We start from the raw sequence: 20,367 nt of genomic DNA, 5'->3' as shown, positions 1-20,367 counted from the left end.
ACAGGAGAAATAAGGACTCTCTGCTGTGAGCAAAACCTCAAACCTCTCAAAAGAAATGGACCTGCCAAGATAAAATAACAGCTTGACTACAGTTTTCTTGTTTTTAATAATATGTGTACAATGCGTACAATGAATTAATCAGTTAGTTAAACACTGAAAAACTAGCATAAAATAGTGTGGTAGTATGTTAAAAAATAGTATATGTATCCTGACTGCTTAATATCCTCTAAAGATCAAAATGAAGATCAGCTCAGTATTGGTCTGCGAAAAGAATTGAAGTAGAAGAAATATTTGCATGAGCCTAGAATGGGAAAACTACATAAGAGCAAAATGTCAGTGACATATAATGACCTAAACTCTCAGAAAATAAGGAAGCCCTTCAAAGTACTTTAATTTATGTTACTCAAGGATATTCATGCACAAATGAATTTACACTGAATTTTAGAAACATCCATCCATCCATTATCTGTAACCCTTATCCAATTTAGGGTTGCGGGGGGTCCAGAGCCTACCTGGAATCATCGGGCGCAAGGTGGGAATACACCCTGGAGGGGACGCCAGTCCTTCACAGGGCAACACACACACACACACATTCACACATTCACACCTACGGACACTTTTGAGTCGCCAATTCACCTGCCAACGTGTGTGTTTGGACTGTGGGAGGAAACCCACGCGGACACGGGGAGAACACACCAACTCCTCATAGACAGGCCCCTGGAGCTGTGTGACTGCGTCACTACCTGCTGCGCCACCATGCCGCATTTTAGAAGCAATTCTATATGAAATACTTAAAATATGAACAATGTAACAGAGAGTTTGGTATGAGTCTGGTGGGACGTGCGCTGTAAAAAAAACTGGTTCAGAATAGTTCAAATTGGTGGTGATAGGAGCCAGACATCAGAAGATAAATGCTCACTCACAAACAAAAATCCATATTTTAACACAACTATATTGGAGCTGTAGACAATTTTTTAACCAACCACGCTAAATGACTCTCTCAGCCAATGAACTAAAACTGAAATGATGAGATTATGTGTTATTTTTGTGTGTCTTTAATATGTTTAATATGTAAAGACACACATGGAGCACTTCCTGTGGTGAGACAACAGGAACTGAGAGAATAAAGTTTCTGGTCTTTCTTTCTATCTTTCTGCCTTTTTTCTAAAATTAAATGTGGAAATACCCCCACCCAGCGCCACTCTCTCTCTCTCTCTCTCTCTCTCTCTCTCTCTCTCACACACACACACACACACACACACACACACACAGACGGCTGTTCTTGTTGATAAGGGCATCTCAGCTGTCCAAATGTCAAGTCAACTCTCCGCACAAAACATTCGACATTTTAAGCTCATTCGACGTTTGAATCAAGCTCTAATGATTACGAATGTGTGGTTTTAAAGTTGATAAATGTACGTTATATTCACCATTCTGTCGTTGCTAACCAGAGGCTTCTAAAATAAAACTTATATGTTGTAATTTAAATTTTAATGTACATTTCCAACCCATTATTCTTATCATTATTAAAATAGAAAATATTATTTAAACTGGCCAAATATGGAAAAAAAATAGGACTTATACAGTACACAATTTTAGCGTGAATCTGGATTAAAAAAAAAATAAATCCATAAAGTAACATTAAAAAATGATCTATATTTGCTAACCTAGATTTTGCATATTTTTGGTTATTTATTTATTTACTATCCACCCATTTTGCGTTCCAAGCCTCGCCTTAACGCCGGAATGAATTACCAATCACAGCGCGGGGTGGGCGGGGCTTAACACAAAAACGGGTGGTAAATAAAAGAGTGCTCCTCCTGCCTGCGGTGACACTCAGGCGCAAGGCTAGAGAAAACGACATTGAAAGTTGTAAATTGAAGCCACAACTCCCAGAAAAGTGGGCTTAAAGCGAAAGAAGGACACTTCTGAAGTTGGACAGCAACTCGTTTTCATTCGGGACCGCTTTTAAGAGTCGAGTAGCGTCTTTGTGTTGGGTTTTCTGTCAAATGTAGTATAAGAGGGTGATAACTATCCTTTAAAACAACCAGAGACAAATATGGTAAGTCCTTTCCTGCAGCCTAAAATGTCTTATTTATAGTTAAACTTCTCTGAACTGCTCGTTCTCTGTGCGTTTCTCACAGGGTGACGTTTTTCTTTGGGCACTTATGTTGCCGACAGTTTTAAATGCCTTGCATCTTATATTAGGCCTCTTGTGGGTGATGTATTAAAGGCGAACCCCTCCATTTTATTCACTCTAAATATATATTCGTATAAATCGGTGGCAGTAGTCGTTCCTTTAGAGAATTAAACTTTTTTGTTGTTGTTGTTATTGTGTGAGAAGTTACTGAGGGAGATTTCTTTACAGTGGTAGTGGAGGGAACCAGGGGTTACAATGTCACATTTTATTTGTGCCATTTTATTATTATTTTTATACTTGCTGTCCCAAACAACAAATTGACCTACATACTGCTGACGTTTGGTATGCAACGCTGGTTATGTTCAAATAAATAGCTAAGTTAAATAGTAAAGAAGGGCACTGTGTTTGTTTTTGCATCCATACACCTTGCCTGTGGGCCTAACACCATGAAAGTAAATCTTAACCAGTGTCTCAAGTATCAGGCAATGTGTTTATAATCATTTCATATAATAGCTTCCCGTGTGAAAGCCGTAAATAGCTTCAGATGTGTCTAGATTCCACTGTGAACCTAAATCAACAATTCCATGCCATGGCGTACAGAACGACTTTGATCTTAATCGTTAAATTATGCAGAAAATTTGAACTCCCCTTTAAAGAACAGTGTACAAATCGATCTTATCTACAGCAGATTACACATCTTTACACAGAGTCATTTCTTTGCGCACAGTGAAGGAAACACTTGTCAAAACAGAATTAGACAGAGAAAAGTTATTGGAAAGCAATAGACAAAGAAAGAAATAAGGAGGTTATAAAAGGATTATAAAGGAAGTAGTGGAAAAATGAGACAAATAATGTGACAATATTGAAAATGGTGGACAAGTACAGGAAATAGTGAATGGAGAAATAGAAGAATGATGTAGAAAGTAGGATTATATTTGGAATAATGGAACGATAGTAGAGAAATTGAACCTGTGACCAAAGTATCTCCTCATTTAACACTATAACATGTTTTTATTTTTATTCCTTGGCTTTCAACTCAGCATGAGACGTTTGTTTTCTTTTATTAATTTTATTAGTGTTGTTTTTTAGTTATTTATTTTTCATTATTGGTTATTTTATTTTGTTTTAGTTTGTTTTATAAACATCTTTTGTACAGCACTTTGTTTTAACTGTTGGTGTTTTTTAAAGTGCTCTATAAATAAAGTTGAGTTGAGTTGAGTTGAGTTTTACAGAATTGACACTTTTGTATTTACCTTAATACTTTATCCAGACACTGGAGATAATGTATTAGGATTGGCTTAATGTATGATTCATCTGACGCTCAGTGTTCTCATCATTGGAGAATAAGGGAACTTCTGCTTTATATAATCACACTGATTAATTCACCTGAATGTACTTGGGCCATTGGTTTTTGAATGGCAATGCAAATTAGCCAGGGGGGTTTCCTAACTCTGAGGAAATTCCAGGTTTCAAATGGTTATAGAGAGCAAAAGGAGGAAAAGAAAGGAAGGAAGGAGGCTCCAGAGGGAAGTGTTGAGAGAGGCACATCCTGCTAGTGGCCATTCATTCATCGACTATACTCCATGTTCAGTTTTAATATAGTTTACTAGTGGTATATTAGAAACACTGGGAATACACGTGTCGTCTGTTATTTTCAACAGAAATTGTCATCCCTTGGCTGAACATTGTTCAGTGTAACAAACCTGGTCATATTCAAGACTGTAGCCACAGTGGTCTCCATGCCGATAGGCTCTAGTAATTATACAATTAGCTCAAATCAACAAAAAGTCCACAGCTATAACTCTCTGAGTATTTCAAAGTCAATGGTAATGATATGGATTTGCCACAAGGGTAATTTGTATTTATGATGTCCAATATGAATGTACCGAATGACCCAGTTTCCTAACTCCTTTGGAAATTCAAGACTTGATTTGACTGAAGGCGGCACGGTGGCGCAGCAGGTAGTGTCGCAGTCACACAGCTCCAGGGGCCTGGAGGTTGTGGGTTCGATTCCCGCTCCGGGTGACTGTCTGTGAGGAGTTGGTGTGTTCTCCCCGTGTCCGCGTGGGTTTCCTCCGGGTGCTCCGGTTTCCTCCCACAGTCCAAAAACACACGTTGCAGGTGGATTGGCGACTCGAAAGTGTTCGTAGGTGTGAGTGTGTGTGTGAATGTGTCTGTGTTGCCCTGTGAAGGACTGGCGCCCCCTCCAGGGTGTATTCCCGCCTTGCGCCCGATGATTCCAGGTAGGCTCTGGACCCCCTGCGACCCTAAATTGGATAAGCGGTTACAGATAGTGGATGGATGGATTTGACTGAATTTGAAATAAAAAAAAAAGGGGCATTTATTTTGTGATATCAAGATAGGACCTAGTAACAACTGAATACCAGAATCCACTCTGGAATTCCAGAAATTATTTGAATGAAGTTGGAATTAACAGATCTGAGTGAACTTGTTATAACTTGTAAAGCATTGTTATTGTGGATGACACAGTGGAAAAACCGAGAACAATCCAATTCCTTTGAACACAGAATGAATATAATATGATTTGTTTATTTGTAATGTCATCAGAGTGCGGTCAGAGACTTCTGAAGGATTGAAATAAACATGACATTAACCCAAAGAGCACAAGCGTATGTTCTTCTGTCATCAGAGACTTGGAATAGGGTCTTTCAGTGTTGTACAGCTCACCTACGGCTGTTTCCTGTTATTGTGCCTCAGATGTGTGTGCTGTGTATGTGACGTGAGGGGAGTGAATATGAAAAATGAGTCAGGTTTGCTGGGATGTCCATTCATCTCACAGTTGACGGTTTCCCGGCCCTTGCGGGTCCATGGCCGCATTGGCCATGACTCCTGGACCCTGGGCTTCCTCCGCCAATGCCAGGACGGGGTGGACAGCCAGCGAGGTCAGAGCTTATACAATATACGGCTTTCTTTGTTTGGAGTAAAGCTGCCAGACACGGAGGCTATCCACAACTTTAAATGCTTGCATTTTTTAGAATCTGTAGCCTTGCAATTGTCACAATGGCCTCGTTGTTGAATTTGGTGGCCTGCTCATTTGGAAGGCACCAAGTGTCTCTAGCCTGCTCTGTCTGTTGTTTAGCTGAGCCTGACAAGTGCTGCGGAGAACAGAAAGAATGGGGCATGCTTCCAGAACTGAATTCCCCAAGTTTAGAGCAACCAGAACTCAAGGGAAGGCTTCCAGAAAACTGCCTGAATGATTTTACCCTTCACAATCATATGTGCAAATGACCTAAAATCTCAAATAATTGACTCTGCTATCCCATTGTCGAGTGTACTCCAATGGCAGTGCCTTCTGACCCCTTGGAAGTCCCCTGCTCTGCATATTTTAGCGGTTTCCTGGTGTGACACACCCACTTTAATTCATGAAGGGCTTAATTAGATGGATCAGGTGTTGTAGTAGGAATAGAATCAAAATCTGCAAGTCAGGGTACTCCAGGGAATCACATTCTAACAGGGTTCAAGTCCAGTTCACACTGTGTTTTCATCCAACTCAGTGCTCTTACTGACAGGTTGTAGCCTCTTTCCTTATGCCTCCTAATGTCCATTATTCTAGCAAAATGGACACTAATTGTGATAATATTGATCCAGTTAGCCTCTAATCATAGTGTGTGCATTTGCTCCATGTGTGTGTGGAATGTGGTCAGTGTGTTTTGAGCTGCTGGGCAGAAATGAGGCATTGAAAAACAGTAGAACAATCCAGATGCTTTGAAAACAGTTCCAACCTCTCCACAAAGAGAACTGTGCATAGATACCTGCAGCTGTTTTAAATTCACAAAAATTGTACACAACTGTCACAATTTGTAATAAAGCATTTAAACACAATACAGATATTTATCAATATATTGATGTCCTTTGTTTCTGTATTGGAATATTTTACAGATTTCCACACACACACACACATTCACTCACACCTACGGACACTTTTGAATTGTCAATCAACCTACCAACGTGTGTTTTTGGACCGTGGGAGGAAACCAGAGGACCCAGAGGAAACCCACACGGACACTGGGAGAACACACCAAACTCCTCACAGTCACCTGGAGTGGGGCCAAACAGTTCAAAAAGAACATTTCTCAACAAAAGATTTCAAAGAATTTAGGTCCTCACCATCTAGCATACATAATATTGTAAAAAGTTTCAGGGATTCTGCAAAAATCTTAGTTGGTGTAGGGCCAGCTGGGAACCACTTTTAAATCTGCAAGACCTTCAAGACCTCAGAAGGCATTGCATGAGAACGTGACATGCAATATTGATGAATATAGCCACATAGCCACATGTCACAGTCAAGTGCTGCAAGAAATATAACCTAAGATTTTGTTGCACAATGGGAATGTCATTCATCAAATCTATGCAGGAACACTGCCAATTTCTCTGGGTCTGAGATCATATGTCTGAAAGACAGTAGAAACATGTGCTATGGTTCAGTGAGTTCAGGTTTCTGGGCCCTCATTTATAAAACTCTGCGTGGATTCTGGCGTGAAAGTGTGTGTGCACACAAAGTTAGAATATGGCATACGCCCCAAAAAAATTCAGATTTATAAAATCATGCATACGCACACCTGAACGCTGTTTTCTCTTTATAAACCACAAACGTCTTCAAAATGTGCGCAGATGAACCAACCTCATGTTCCTCCCCCGTAACGCCCACATCTACTTATTAATGATCAATGCAGATAAACGTGGTTATATTTCAATATGGGCTCCTCTGTTCATTTTCGTATAAGATAGTGGAGAAAATGAAGGACCGAAAGACAAAAAAGAGAAACTTTGGAGACTGTGCCGTAGAAGTTACTGTTTCAGAGATAGAGGCGAGGTAAATTGTTTTGTTTGGTGGCCTCAGTTGTGGCATTACAAGCAAACTCAAGTTAGTTGAATGACAGCATATGGCTGCAGCAGTAAACAGTGTTTAATTGGCTCATTAAGCAGTCATCCTAATCCGCAAAAAAATCTTCATGATCTCTGAAAACGTTGTCGTCTTTTGTCTGTTAGCTAGGTCTTAGTAGTGCCAAAAAGCCATAATGACAGACAGTGCATCCGCCTTTTGCCTATTTATATAGGTAAGTGCAATTTTGTGATTTTTGTGCTGTTTAGGCTTGTAATTATCTATGATATACAGCAAGCAAAAAAAACTTTAAAAAATGAGGAATATAAAACGAATCGTTATTTTAAAGGAGTGTTAATCTTCCTTATTCCTCTTTAATCTTTCTGTGTTAGACAGATGCACGTGAGGATGGTTTGCACATTTACTTGCAGTTCTCTCCTTTACCACCAATGTGTGTGAGATGTTACGTACGCACATTTCAGACCCGTTTTTGTTTGTATGCAGCCTTCAGTTGTGGTCCGTGTTTGTTTTTTCTTAGATCCCCAGTTGGTTTGGGGTTTTGTGGGACTGTGGGAACTGATTGACCTTGCTGCCCAGACTCCAGGCACACACAGACACAGGGTGGGATGTCTGTCTGCCTGAAGTCCAGATCAGGCACATCATCAAGTGAGGAATTGGACAACATCAACTGTGGGCTGTTTTGAAGCTGAAAACATGTATACAGCATGAATTGGCAGAAATTCCATTGTTCCCAAATTGTTAAATATTATTTGAAAGGTGATGTAACACAGTGGTGAACATGCCTCTGTCCCAACTTTTGGAGTGCGTTACAGGCATCAAATTCCTAACTTGTTTATACCTCCAAAATATAAACACATTGGAAATCTTTTGTTTTCTGGATCTTTGTCAGTTATATAAAGGGAATTAACAAATCACAGATTTATTTATTTATATATATTTATATACGAAAGACCCCTTTTTTTGAGGTTAGTGTTTTGTGCTATCCGGTTGCAGGAGAACGGGCAGAGCCGGCTGCAGCAGGCCCAGAAGGAGGTGGATGAGGTCACAGTCATCATGCTGGACAATATCAACAAGGCCAGCGAGCGTGAGGGCAAACTGGGTGAGCTGGAGAACCGAGCTGACGAGCTGAGAGAGAAGGTGAATATGCTCTACCTTTACATCTGGTTCCTATTAAACTTGCAGAATATACATAATGCATCAATATACAAATGTAATAATGTCGTTTTATAAATCTTATCAAACAACTATTCTTTGAATTTACTTATATTTACTAGTGTTCATTGCAATATCAGTAGGATTGACAGTTCCACACCAATCCATATCAATTTCTGTCCACATGAAATTTTGTCTTTATATTAACCTCAAAATCAATGTGCAGCCTTATGTCAGATTGAGGTGTATTAAAAACCCATAGCATTGCCTTTGTAATGCCTATTGCCTCACTCTGTATTCCTGAGTGATGTGTGCCAACTTTTTTTTTTTTTTAGTCCTAACAAATGTATATTTAGCATTGTTGGCCTCTATGCATTTGCTATACTAATTGTGAGGGAAGGTTGCTCGGGGTGAAATTTTCCTTCATTTTGTTTACTCTTCTTGCTTTTCTATTGTTAGTTTTTCTTTATGTAACACTAAGTCATATCCTCATACATGTTTGTCCACAGTGGCAGGTTTTACGGCTGTCTGGGCGGAAGTCAGGAAAACCTGTGGACACACTAATCATGAATTTTTGGCCTGCAGCAGGCTTTATTACACTTGACAACAGTTTCCAGTGCCCCAAGGTCCAACAACAGCCAGTGAAATGGCAGGAAACGTCATATTGGGGTCTATAAATACGCCCTAGGTGGAGTATAAGGGAATGTACAAAAAGAATGCACATCCTGATTTTAGCAGACACAATTAATTTTAGAAATCAATTTCCTTTTGCAATGAAATGAATGAAACAATCCTCTCATCCTGTCTGTGTGTGTGTGTCTGTGTGTGCCTGGAGTCTGGGCAGCAAGGTCAATCAGTTCCCACAGTCCCACAAAACCCCAAACCAACTGGGGATCTAAGAAAAAACAAACACGGACCACAACTGAACAAAAAGGTCATGATTCTAACAAGGGCTGGACAATATGGCAAACTAAGTATTATCATGATACTTGAAGATATTTTGTATTGCGATATGTAGTTTATCTGAGGTTAAACTGGAATAGACAAAAATATAGTGGGTAAACTATATGAAATACAGTAAAAACTGTTAGTCCAGTCAGTTTTATAACTCTGTGTAGTGAGGAGCAAGCTGAAAAATCACCTGAAAATGTTCCCCTGTATCTGATTGTTTACTGCTAGAAATTGGTTGCCTAATGGTTGGGTACAAAAAACACAACACTGGAACAAGCTACCTGCAGAACCTAATGTTCTCCTTCATCTTTGGAAACAACAATTTAGTTATCTCATCCTGAAGTAGATGGTCACCAAGCACATGTACGATACTAATACAGCACTAGAATGTGAACTATAACAGCTAAAGTAAATGGTTCTACGCAGATAAAGTGCGACCATAAATTTTATCTGTTCTTGTTGGGGTCAGTTCATGTTTTTGATTGTGTGGTGGAAAAATAAAAATTAAACAGAAGTGTCATATCAGTCTTTAGTACTGATACTGATCACTGTTTCCATCCCTGGTGATGCCATGGCTGTCTGAGGCCTTGAGTACAAGAAATTACAATTAGCTTCGCTCAGGGTGTGTAGTAGGATGGCACAATCCTCCTTTTATCTTTTCAGTATCCTGTGACAAAACTTTGCATCCCATGACCAATCGATCATCTCCCTCTCTTCCATGACTGTGTTCTCCTGTTTATTGGGGGCCTCCGGCTTCCATGCCCACAGCAAAGCCACACAGAACTTCCCCATCTAAATGCATTTGGTGTTGATTATGATGATGAAGATGATGATGATAAACCGAGTTGGTATATGAGAAAAATGTCATGCCTAACTTTGCCTAGTGGTACCTGGGGTCAAAGGGATATAGGATTTTTGTCCAAAAGCACAACAAGGAACACCCTGTCTATACTGGGATTTGAACCCACAACCTTCTGGTTACTGGCTCACATTTCTTAATTCTTAGTGGGGGACCATTCATTCGTTCGTTGTCTGTAATGGCTTATTCAATTTAGGGTCGGGGTGGGTACAGAGCCTACTAGCAATCACTGGCGGGAACACATCCTGGAGGGGGTGCCAGTACTTCATAGGGCAACACACTCACACACTCAACACCTAGGTGTGTTTTTGAGCCGTGGGAAGAAACAGGAGCACCTGGAGGAAACCCACACAGACACAGGGAGAACACACCAAACTTCTCACAGACAGTCACACAGAGTGGGGCTCGAACCCACAACCCCAGGATCCTGGAGCTCTGTAGTGTGGGACAAGTCTGTAATAAATGATTGGCAGCAGTTAAACTTAATCATTCTCTTTGTCTGCTTTCAGAGCAAAGTGTTCTCCAAGACGACCGTCCAAGTGAAGCAGAAGAAGAGGTTTGAAAACATGAAGTGGAAGCTAGTGGCTGCAGGTGTTTCAGTTGGGGTCATAATCATCATCATCATCATCCTGATTGTTAGCTTCAGTGGGAACAAAGATGACACATAACGAGCCACTAGAAAACGAGCCAATAAGAGGTCTCTGAGATGCTCCAGGGTGTTGGACTGTAGATGCAGCTGTGCAGAACATCTGGGGAAGTTCAGGATGTCAACAACATGACACTGAAAGCAGGGACTAGGATCGATTTCATTCTGCTTTTATATCTTGGCTGTTTGGGGCTAGGCAATGAAACGAAAGGGTACTAGACGATGCTCACTGCTGCTTAAGCTTTTGTTCATGTGTTGTTTTTTATTTTTAAAAAAGGTAACGTCTAGAGCTATACCTGGTTCTAATTTTAGGACAATGTCTAGAACTGTACCATGTTCAAGCTTCAGGAAAATACACCTCGAAGTGAAGTGTTTCAGGACAGCTGAGCTGAAAATGAACAACTTTCAGCTGTTTCTGGACACAGAAAAGTGGACGTTTGTTAAACTGAGGAGTAATAATAGGAACTTTAATTGGATAAAGTTTGTGCAAAAGTTTTGATGCCAATGATCAAGTGAATTGATGATTTGTACAAGTTAAAAAAGAGTTTAACACAGCTTCTACTGAGATACAATGTTGTCTATTTGCAAAACAATAATTTGTCTTATTCCATGACATGGGAGGGGAAAAAAACATGAGTGAAAATTACTGAATGGTCTTAGAGTTGTACCCTTTAGAAAATCAACAAAAAATACATCATTTGACCAGGGGTGTCCAAACTTTTGAACAGGATGTACATCACATATCTATCAGGAAACTCAAAGTCCCACTTTTATAAAGTATTTGAAAAATCCTCGATAAAATGGTTTATAAGAATCTATAAATCATAATAAGCTGACATTTTGTCCTTTTGCCTCAAAATCTTTGTAGTGTCAACTTCTTTGAGAACATTATTATGCATTCATTAGCCAGTATCCCTATGGCTATAAATACATGTGCATTGTATATTTTGACCATGTTTGTTTGTGAACAGTTATGCATAGTGCATGATAAATAATGTTTATGACTGGAAACTGTAATAATAGGAAGAGTTGAACAAGTTTCTGTTAGAAATTCACGCTGCTGAACACAGAAACTTGTTTGTTTTGAAGTGTTCTGGAAGTGTTCTACATTCTGCAGAAGCGATAAATCTTGTCTTAATATAAAGTATAGTCTTCTTCACAAACCTGGTTGTAATGTGAGTTTATTTTTAGTTATTTATTTTAAATTCACACTTCTTAGGCACAGGTGAAGCTCCCCTGGACTTCCTCACCAAATCAATGAGAATGATGTAGCTGCAGGGCAATGAACATGCACCTGGTCATCAGGAGAATATCTTGTTTTAAGCAGTTTACACCAATCTACCACAAGATTAAAAGCATTGACAAGTGTTGTGAATAACATTGGTTATGCCATGATAATGGCACCTGTCAAGGATCGGGTGAATGGTTAGGTCTTGACGGTGTTGGAAACAGAAAAAAGGGCAAACATAAGAATCTGACCGACATCGACAACGGCCAAATTGTCATTGTCATGATCATGTAGTGGTCATAATGATGGCAGCAAACAGGTCATGGGTGATTACACTTTGTGTTTCAGTTGAATTTCACAGATTATGGGTCAAATTAAAGATAGAAATAGATTATATTTGAAAATACATTTTTGATATTTTTGAATTTTTATTTTATTTTATACGTCACAAAAACCTGGCAAGATGCCTTTTTATACCTATTGTATATTAAATATATTGGCTGGTCTTGGGCTGCTGCAAAGTGAAACATGAATTTAAACCTAGCTAATTTTTGCTTTTCAGGTCTAAAAATTTAAGGGGTAACTACAGACTATTCAATTACTATTTTTTTTCTTCTCGTAACCATTTCAATACCTTGACTCAGATCTTGTTCCATTGATCACCACTGTGAGATATTCTGCCCGGATACGTTTCACTGGAACTGAGCCTTTTACCTCAAGCAAATAAAACCACTATGAAATATTTAATTTGGTATTTTTATTTTCAAATAATTTTCGCTTATTTTTTCCCCTTTCAAAAGTGGCACAAAATACAGCATTAGCTCAGCTGCACCCTCTGGCGATACATGTGACAGCGACCCATTTATTTGACACTCAAATGGCTTCTCGCTCCCTATGTAGAGCATTAAATATAAAATTTATATTTTATATTTACTGAGTGATTGATGATTTGCTGAATAGTTTTAATACAAAAATTGTCAGTGTAATGGATGAGATTGCGCCAGTTAAAATGAAGGCCTTGTCTTGCAAACAGAAAGCACCATGGAGAAATGCTTCTGTTGTTCAAATCCAAAAGAGGGAGTGTCGCAAGGCAGAACGCAGATGGCGTAAAACAAGTCTTCATATTCACAAAGAAATCTACAAAGATAGGCTACGTCAATACAACGCGACAATATGCAAAACACGACAATCCTATTTCTCTAGTATCATCAACAATAACACTAACAACAGCAAAATCCTCTTCACCGTGGTCGACAGACTTACTAACTCACCCACACCAATGGCCCCTGAATTAGTATCAACTGAGAGATGTAATGAGTTTGCATTCTTTTTTAACACTAAAATCCAGAATATCAGACAAGCGATTAGTACATCTATATCCAACAATGAGTCTGTACCCTCTCCATCACCTCATAAAAACTCCTTAGTTAAAATGTCAGAGTTCAGTACTGTTGATAGTAATATTTTAACTGACACAGTTAATCATCTCAAATCATCCACTTGCAGTCTTGACACACTACCAACCAATTTTTTAAAGAGTGTGTTTCACACTATAGCACCAGACATACTCCACATTGTAAACACCTCACTCATGTCGGGGGTTTTTCCGAGCTCACTAAAAACTGCAGTTGTAAAGCTTCTTCTAAAAAAGAAAAATTTAGAATCTTCTCTGATAAGTAACTACAGGCCAATTTCTAATCTACCGTTCATGGGCAAAATCATTGAGAAAATAGTTTTCAGGCAAATCACTGGTTTCTTGTCCATAAACAGTAGCCTAGACAAATTCCAGTCCGGGTTCCGGTCTAATCACAGCACTGAGACTGCTCTAATCAAGGTAATTAATGACATCCGCTTAAATACAGAGGCTGGAAAGGTATCTCTTCTATTACTTCTTGACCTTAGTGCTGCCTTTGATACCATTGACCATAAGATTCTTATAGATAGACTCGCAAACTGGGTTGGACTCTCAGGAACAGTCCTGAAGTGGTTCATTTCTTACCTGGAAGGCAGGAACTACTTTGTAGAAATAGAAAATAATATTTCAGAGAACATGCCAGTAACCTGTGGTGTCCCCCAGGGCTCTATTCTTGGTCCACTTTTATTTAATTTATATATGCTTCCTCTTGGCCAGATTCTACAGAACTATGGGCTGTCCTATCACAGCTATGCAGATGATACTCAGATTTACATGGCCCTGTCCCCAAACGACTCTGGCCCAGTTGACTTATTAAGCAAGTGCCTTGAACACATCACAAACTGGATGGGACACAATTTTCTGCAGCTGAATAAAGATAAAACTGAGATTATACTATTTGGGAATAGCACTGAGAGACAAAGATTGGCTACGTATCTGGACTCGAGAGCCCTCAAATCTAAAGAACTGGCTCGCAACCTTGGTGTATCAATGGACTCAGATCTCAGTTTTAGTAGTCATATTAAAGCGGTTACTAGATCAGCATTTTACCATCTTAAGAACATCAGTAAGATTAGAGATTTTCTGACTAAACCAGACCTAGAGAAACTTATCCATGCTTTTATTTCTAGCAGGATTGATTACTGTAATGGTCTCTTAGCTGGACTTCCAAAAAAGACCATTAAACAGCTTCAGCTGATTCAAAATGCAGCTGCCAGAGTTCTCACTCGGAGCAAAAGAAGAGATCATATCACCCCCATCCTCAAATCCTTACACTGGATACCAGTCTGTTATAGAATAGACTTTAAGGTGTTATTACTGGTTTATAAATGTCTCAATGGGGTAGGACCAGCGTATTTATCAGATCTGCTACAGAGATATGAGCCGAGCAGAGATCTCAGATCTTTAGGAACTAGTCAGTTAGTCCTGCCTCGGGTCAAAACTAAACATGGAGAGGCAGCATTTAGCTACTATGCCACTTTTAAATGGAACCAGCTGTCTGAGAATATTAGAAGTGCCCCAACGTTAGACACATTTAAATCAAGACTTAAAACTCTCTTGTTTGAGCAGGCTTACAGCTCAGTTTAAAATATTCTGCACTTTTCTGTAACGGCATTTTATTTCTTTTATTTCTTTTCATTTATTGTCATTTTAAATTGTTTTAATCATTTTAATCATTTTACTCTTTTTATGTAATTGTCTTATTGGAATTTATGATTTTACTCTGGCTTTTAATGTAATTTCTTTTTCTGTAAAGCACTTTGAATTGCTTCTGTATGAAAGGTGCTCTATAAATAAACTTGCCTTGCCTTGCCTTGCCTTGCCTAAATGGGCCGCGGAATCAAGGCTTCTTCAGCGCCCTGTGTAGTGCACTAGTTAGGGAAGAGGAAGCAGGTTTGGACTCGGCCCGATGACACTGCAGCCTTAGCTCAGGTTTCACCACTCACCAACTGACGGTATGATACGTTATTTCTCTATAAATATGCGTATTATACGGTGTTTAAAACGACATAACATGTAAAAATACACCGCAAATAAAGGTGAGGTAGGCCTTACTCCCTTTAAGACTCGCTTTAGTGTAACTTTGAAGTGTGTAAACGGAACAGAGCTGCTATTTTGAATAGCAAACTGTCTTAGCTAGTTAACGGTAATAGAAAAATAGCCTTAGTTAACATATTTCAACTAGCTTTCATACAGTCGCGCTAATGTACCTTTAATGAAAATTACGCGAGCTAAAGTTCTTAGCTTCATTATCCAACTTTAGCTGCCAGATATCAATAGAAGAGCCTTAGCCGGCGGTGTTCTAATATCTGCCTTCTCCCTAGGTAGTGCACTATGTAGGTCATAAATTAATGAAGCAGAAACTATAATAGTGCATTGTATGTGTAATATAACGTTTTATATGTCTAGTTATAAGCTTAGAGAACTGTTTGGCACTATAATTAGCACTAATGAGAAGCCCCCTATTTTATAACCTACATAGGTAGCAGGGAGCCATTTGGTGTAACGTTATTTTGACTTATCAGCTACAGTTAAAGAGGGTAGAATCCACTTAACTTTAATTGATTTAGTTTTTTCTTTTTATTTCAACAAAAGCTGATCAACATACAACAGGAAGTACAATTATACACAGAACTACGTTCCTTAAACCACATAGGGACTATGGAGCTATTTGGGATTGAGCCTATGATCCTCTTTGGCTAAAAGTACCAAAAAGTTATTCCCTGTCATTTTGTAACGTCGTCTCTATATTTCAGTTACGTTTACATTTCCGAGATGACTTCATATTTTGAAGAACATGACTGTGAACCAACAAATCCTGAAGAGCAGTACAGACAGAATGCCCTCCTTGAACTGGCCAGGTACCTGAGCTCTAATAGCCACTACATTAGAAACACAGTTTTTTTAAACATATATAAAGCTATCTACTGTTTATAGGTCCAGCATATAATTGTTACGTAATTATGAAATGATCATTACTATTTCTGCATTTTGAACTAGTCTCTCAAAATACAGATTTGTCTTATTTAACAGAAACTTAATTCAAATGTTGATTTAAGATGTTGATCTTAGTAATGCCATGCTGACAAGTCACTTGTTAAAATAACTTGTCAGATTAATGACAGTTTCTTGTAACAATTACTTATTAACCCATGTTTTTTTGCATTAATTTAGCGTATTATTCTAATGTAATGATTAATAATGTAATAATGTGGAATCCAATTGCCCATTAGTTCAATGTATTATGTAGAATTTTTGAGAAAAGCCATTGTGAATCAAATCAAATCAAATCAAATTTATTTATATAGCGCTTTTTACAACTGATGTTGTCACAAAGCAGCTTCATAGAATTCCAGTAAGACAAAGATTTGACATGAAATGTAAAAACAAATGTAAACCCTCAAGTGAGCAAGCCAGGGGCGACAGTGGCAAGGAAAAACTCCCCCAGCTGAGGAAGAAACCTTGGGAGGAACCAAGGCTCACAAGGGGTGACCCATCCTCCTCTGGTCAATCTACTGGTGATGATAGTTAGTAGTCCATGAGAACTTCATTTTTTCTTCATCAATTGTGAAGATGTTCAACATTTTCAAAACAATTTTTTCAGCATCAGATCGTCGGGAAAATAAATAATCACTTTGAAATATTTAATTTTAGGAAAGTTATTATATTAAGGACATGTAGGACTGTGTTGTGGAATGACAGCAGAATTGTACTTGGTGTTGAATCATTACTCTGCAGGTCACTGATGCAGGGTTTAGACATAGACTCTGGATGGCTAGACGTTTCTGACTGGGACCAGCGTCTCCCTCCTCCTGCCTCTAAAACAGTGGTTCAGAACATGCCTCTACACCGTGTAACACCACAGCAAGCAGGTAAGTTGTTTGGGGTTTTTTTGTTGTTTGTCATGTCCTGGCTGATTTATGAATTCCAAGGCATTATGAAAGTGTTTGTTTCCCCTTTACTGCATTAACAGCCTCCACATTCCTAGCAAAGTATTATACTAGATGTTGGAATAATTCTGCGAGGATCTGATAGAACGCAACCACGTAAACCTTACTGCAGTCAAGTACTGATTCTGGATTATTTGTTCTGGATCATAATTACCACTCCAGCACATCCCAGTGATATTGGATGGTGACCTGTCACTCCATAAAACACAGTTCCCTAACTCGCACAACCCAGTGCTGAGTTCAAAGCTCATATGCAGCTTCTTCTGTAAGAAGATTATATATCTCTTATTACACATATATTAGCTGTGTGCACAATAATGGAACTCACTAATCACAAGGGATGTTTACCGTCATTTGGACATAGTGTTTTGGTTTTGAAAATTTGCACTGTGAAGGTACTAATGCATAAAATTACGTGTGTCCATATTAGCAGGGTATTAATGCGAAGTCGAACTGAAAAACAAACTTGAATCACACAATGTGCCTTGAATATTTGTAGTTGGTTGAGCAGAATTTGGGTCTTTACAGTTTTGAGTTTTGAGTGGTTTGTTTTTTTTTTTTTGCAGTGTGAGGGGTTTGACGTGAGCTCTGATGTAATTGACTCTTTCTTTTGGCCCAGATAAAGGACTGAAGTGTCCGGTATGTTTGCTGGAGTTTGAGGAGGAGGAGACGGTTAGAGAAATGCCCTGTAAACATCTCTTCCACTCTGGCTGCATCTTGCCCTGGCTCGGCAAAGTGAGGCAGACACACACTCACACACACACTCACACACACTTGTTCACCCCAATTTTATCAGGATCATACTCTGCTCAGAGCTCATATTTACATCTTATAAAATATATTATTACTCACTTTAAACCAAACTAGTATTAGGAATTGTTCTAAGTAATTCACCAACACTAAAACAAATTTTTTTATTATTATTATTATGTTTCTTTGTAAATAGTTTCTGCAAAGCTTCAACATTTAAAACTCAAACTCCAATTATTTTGTTATTTTGTCTGTGTTTAATTGTATCACTTGTCTATTTATACATTTTTAATTCTATCTTACTTAATTTTCATTTAAAGCACATTGTCATTTTCTTTTAAACAAATGCTTGGTGAAATCTATTAATATTAAAATAAGCATTTTTATAAATTTAACTAAATAGAACATACATTTTTGAGTGTTTCAAAACAGAAGAATACTTCAGTTACTTAATTTGTGTTTCAGACTAATTCATGTCCACTGTGTCGATTTGAGCTGCCCACAGATAACCCTGACTACGAGGAATTTAAAAAAGACAAGGTAAACAAACCCAAATAGTATCATTTTATACACAAAGTTGTACCATAAATCAACCCAGAAATATCATTTACAATGATTCTCAAGTATGCTTTGATGGAGCGGGACTTAGTTATTCAGACATTGTACAGAGGGACACTAGTGTAGTGTTTGGAGGAGTCTTGATAGGATTTGCTTCAACAGCTATGAAATGTACAGTTCTGATGGCCTCAGAAATTGCTCCTTATGTAGTTTTTATTTTGTTTTACACGTGAATGATAAAGGATGGTAAGTAATTGTTACCACCAAAACATAGCAAACAGTATTTATGGAAGTAATTATTTAAAATAGAAAACAATCCTGCCACTTAGTGCAAATATCAGCTGGTTCAACTGAAGGACTATAAAAATGTGTCTCATTACCAAGGTGCCACACAAGAAACATCTCATTACGGGTAAAACCAGTGAGTTCTCTCAAGACTTTCGCAACGTTATTGTCGCATGACGTACTGAGGGTGAACCGAAGGTTCCAGTGAGCACTGTGGGGCCATAGTGAGGAGGTGGAAAGAACATAATTTCACCACAAACCGGCCATGGCCAAGAGCTCCCCGCAAGATTTCAGACAGTGGAGTGAAAAGAATTATCAGAAGACATTTCTGGAATCAGTGGGTACACTTGTTTAAAAGAAAACAATAAGTAATGCACTCATCCGCCTTGGCCTGTATACACACTCACCACTCAGGACTCCATCGCTGAAGAAAAAGCATGTTGAAATGCATTTAAAGTTTGCTCAACAACATTTAGACATGCCTGTGAAATACTGGGAGAATGTAGTCTGGTCACATGAGACAAAAATGGAATGCTTTGGATGCCAAAATACACACCATGTTTGGAGATCAAAAGGCACTGCATATCAACCAAAAAACACCATACCTACAGTGAAGTTTGGAGGTGAGAACATCATGGTTTGGAGCTGTTTTTTAGCATACGGCACCAGCACACTTCATATAATTGAAATAAGGACAAATGGACAAATGTACAGAGACATTCTTAATAAAAAATCTGCTGCCATCTACCAGGATCATGAAGATGAAACGAGTGTGGACCTGACCTGATTCCAGTTGAAAATCTATGGAAGGAACTAAAGCTCGGAGTCAATAGAAGGAGCTCACGGAACCTTCCGAATTTGAATGTTGCTGTGGAAGAACGGGCCAAAATCACTCATGAGCAAAGCCAGAAAACTGGTGGTGTGTTCAATACTTATTTCACTCTCTGTATGAAGTACAAATCCCATGAGATGAAGGATCAATCTACTTTGCAGTCCCTGAATGAATCTGTTTCTGCTCCAGAGAGTGGAGGGGGTGTGGGCTGGTACAGGGGATAGATCTGTCTATCTGTTTCTGTCTATTTTAATCTATTTTTTGTTTTGGATACAGGAGCGAAGAAGACAGAGAGAACATCGTCTGGAGGATCTGCACGGAGCCATGTACACCTGACCTCATTCGCAGACACATTTCCAATGCACATTTTAAACACAGGGCTTAATTATGATGTGCTGCAGGTTGGACCACACTCTGGAAATCTCTTGTACTTGAAAACAGATTTACTATAAAAAGAAATGTAATATTGCATTTTATATGCAAATGCACAAAACTTTAGTTTGTTTAAATGACGGGCAAAGTGTGATTATGATGCTTGTACTTTTCAACAAGGATGATTTCCATTCTATTTTTTTTAATACACATAATTGTGTTAAAATGTTGCCACTGTATTCATACATCTATTTATTCTTTCTTATTTTTTAACTGCATTTGAACTTTTTCCATTCTTTCTAGTGTAAAAAATAAAGCTGGAAACATTGAGGAAGTATTTTGTCCTCCTGAAATAACTTAATAAAG

At 38.6% G+C, this 20,367-nt stretch overlaps 2 protein-coding genes across 4 annotated transcripts; both read left to right on the top strand.

Moving 5' to 3' along the window:
- The first annotated feature begins 1,846 nt into the window (after nt 1-1,846).
- On the top strand, nt 1,847-12,087 carry LOC136679248 (vesicle-associated membrane protein 5-like). Its single transcript, XM_066657672.1, has 3 exons — nt 1,847-2,062; nt 7,998-8,141; nt 10,476-12,087. Exons 1-3 carry the CDS (start codon nt 2,060-2,062, stop codon nt 10,632-10,634), a joined length of 306 nt encoding a protein of 101 aa, XP_066513769.1. The 5' UTR covers nt 1,847-2,059; the 3' UTR covers nt 10,635-12,087.
- A 2,991-nt stretch (nt 12,088-15,078) lies between these two features.
- LOC136679534 (E3 ubiquitin-protein ligase RNF181) lies at nt 15,079-20,302 on the top strand. 3 transcript variants are annotated; one of them, XM_066658124.1, is made up of 6 exons: nt 15,079-15,209; nt 16,011-16,115; nt 16,993-17,126; nt 17,824-17,939; nt 18,420-18,494; nt 19,906-20,300. In XM_066658124.1, the coding sequence occupies exons 2-6, from the start codon at nt 16,030-16,032 to the stop codon at nt 19,963-19,965; spliced, it is 471 nt and encodes a 156-aa protein (XP_066514221.1). In that variant the 5' UTR covers nt 15,079-15,209; nt 16,011-16,029; the 3' UTR covers nt 19,966-20,300. The 3 variants fall into 3 exon arrangements, with proteins under 3 accessions (XP_066514221.1, XP_066514223.1, XP_066514224.1); XM_066658126.1 differs by lacking the exon at nt 15,079-15,209 and adding an exon at nt 15,233-15,293 and having other exon boundaries at nt 19,906-20,302; XM_066658127.1 differs by lacking the exon at nt 15,079-15,209 and adding an exon at nt 15,363-15,400 and having other exon boundaries at nt 19,906-20,302.
- The last annotated feature ends 65 nt before the right edge of the window (nt 20,303-20,367 follow it).

Source organism: Hoplias malabaricus, chromosome Y (genome assembly GCF_029633855.1).
Source record: "Hoplias malabaricus isolate fHopMal1 chromosome Y, fHopMal1.hap1, whole genome shotgun sequence".
Lineage (NCBI taxonomy): Eukaryota > Metazoa > Chordata > Actinopteri > Characiformes > Erythrinidae > Hoplias > Hoplias malabaricus.
Note: the sequence above shows the minus strand (reverse complement) of the source record. Positions and strands in the feature narration are given on the sequence as shown.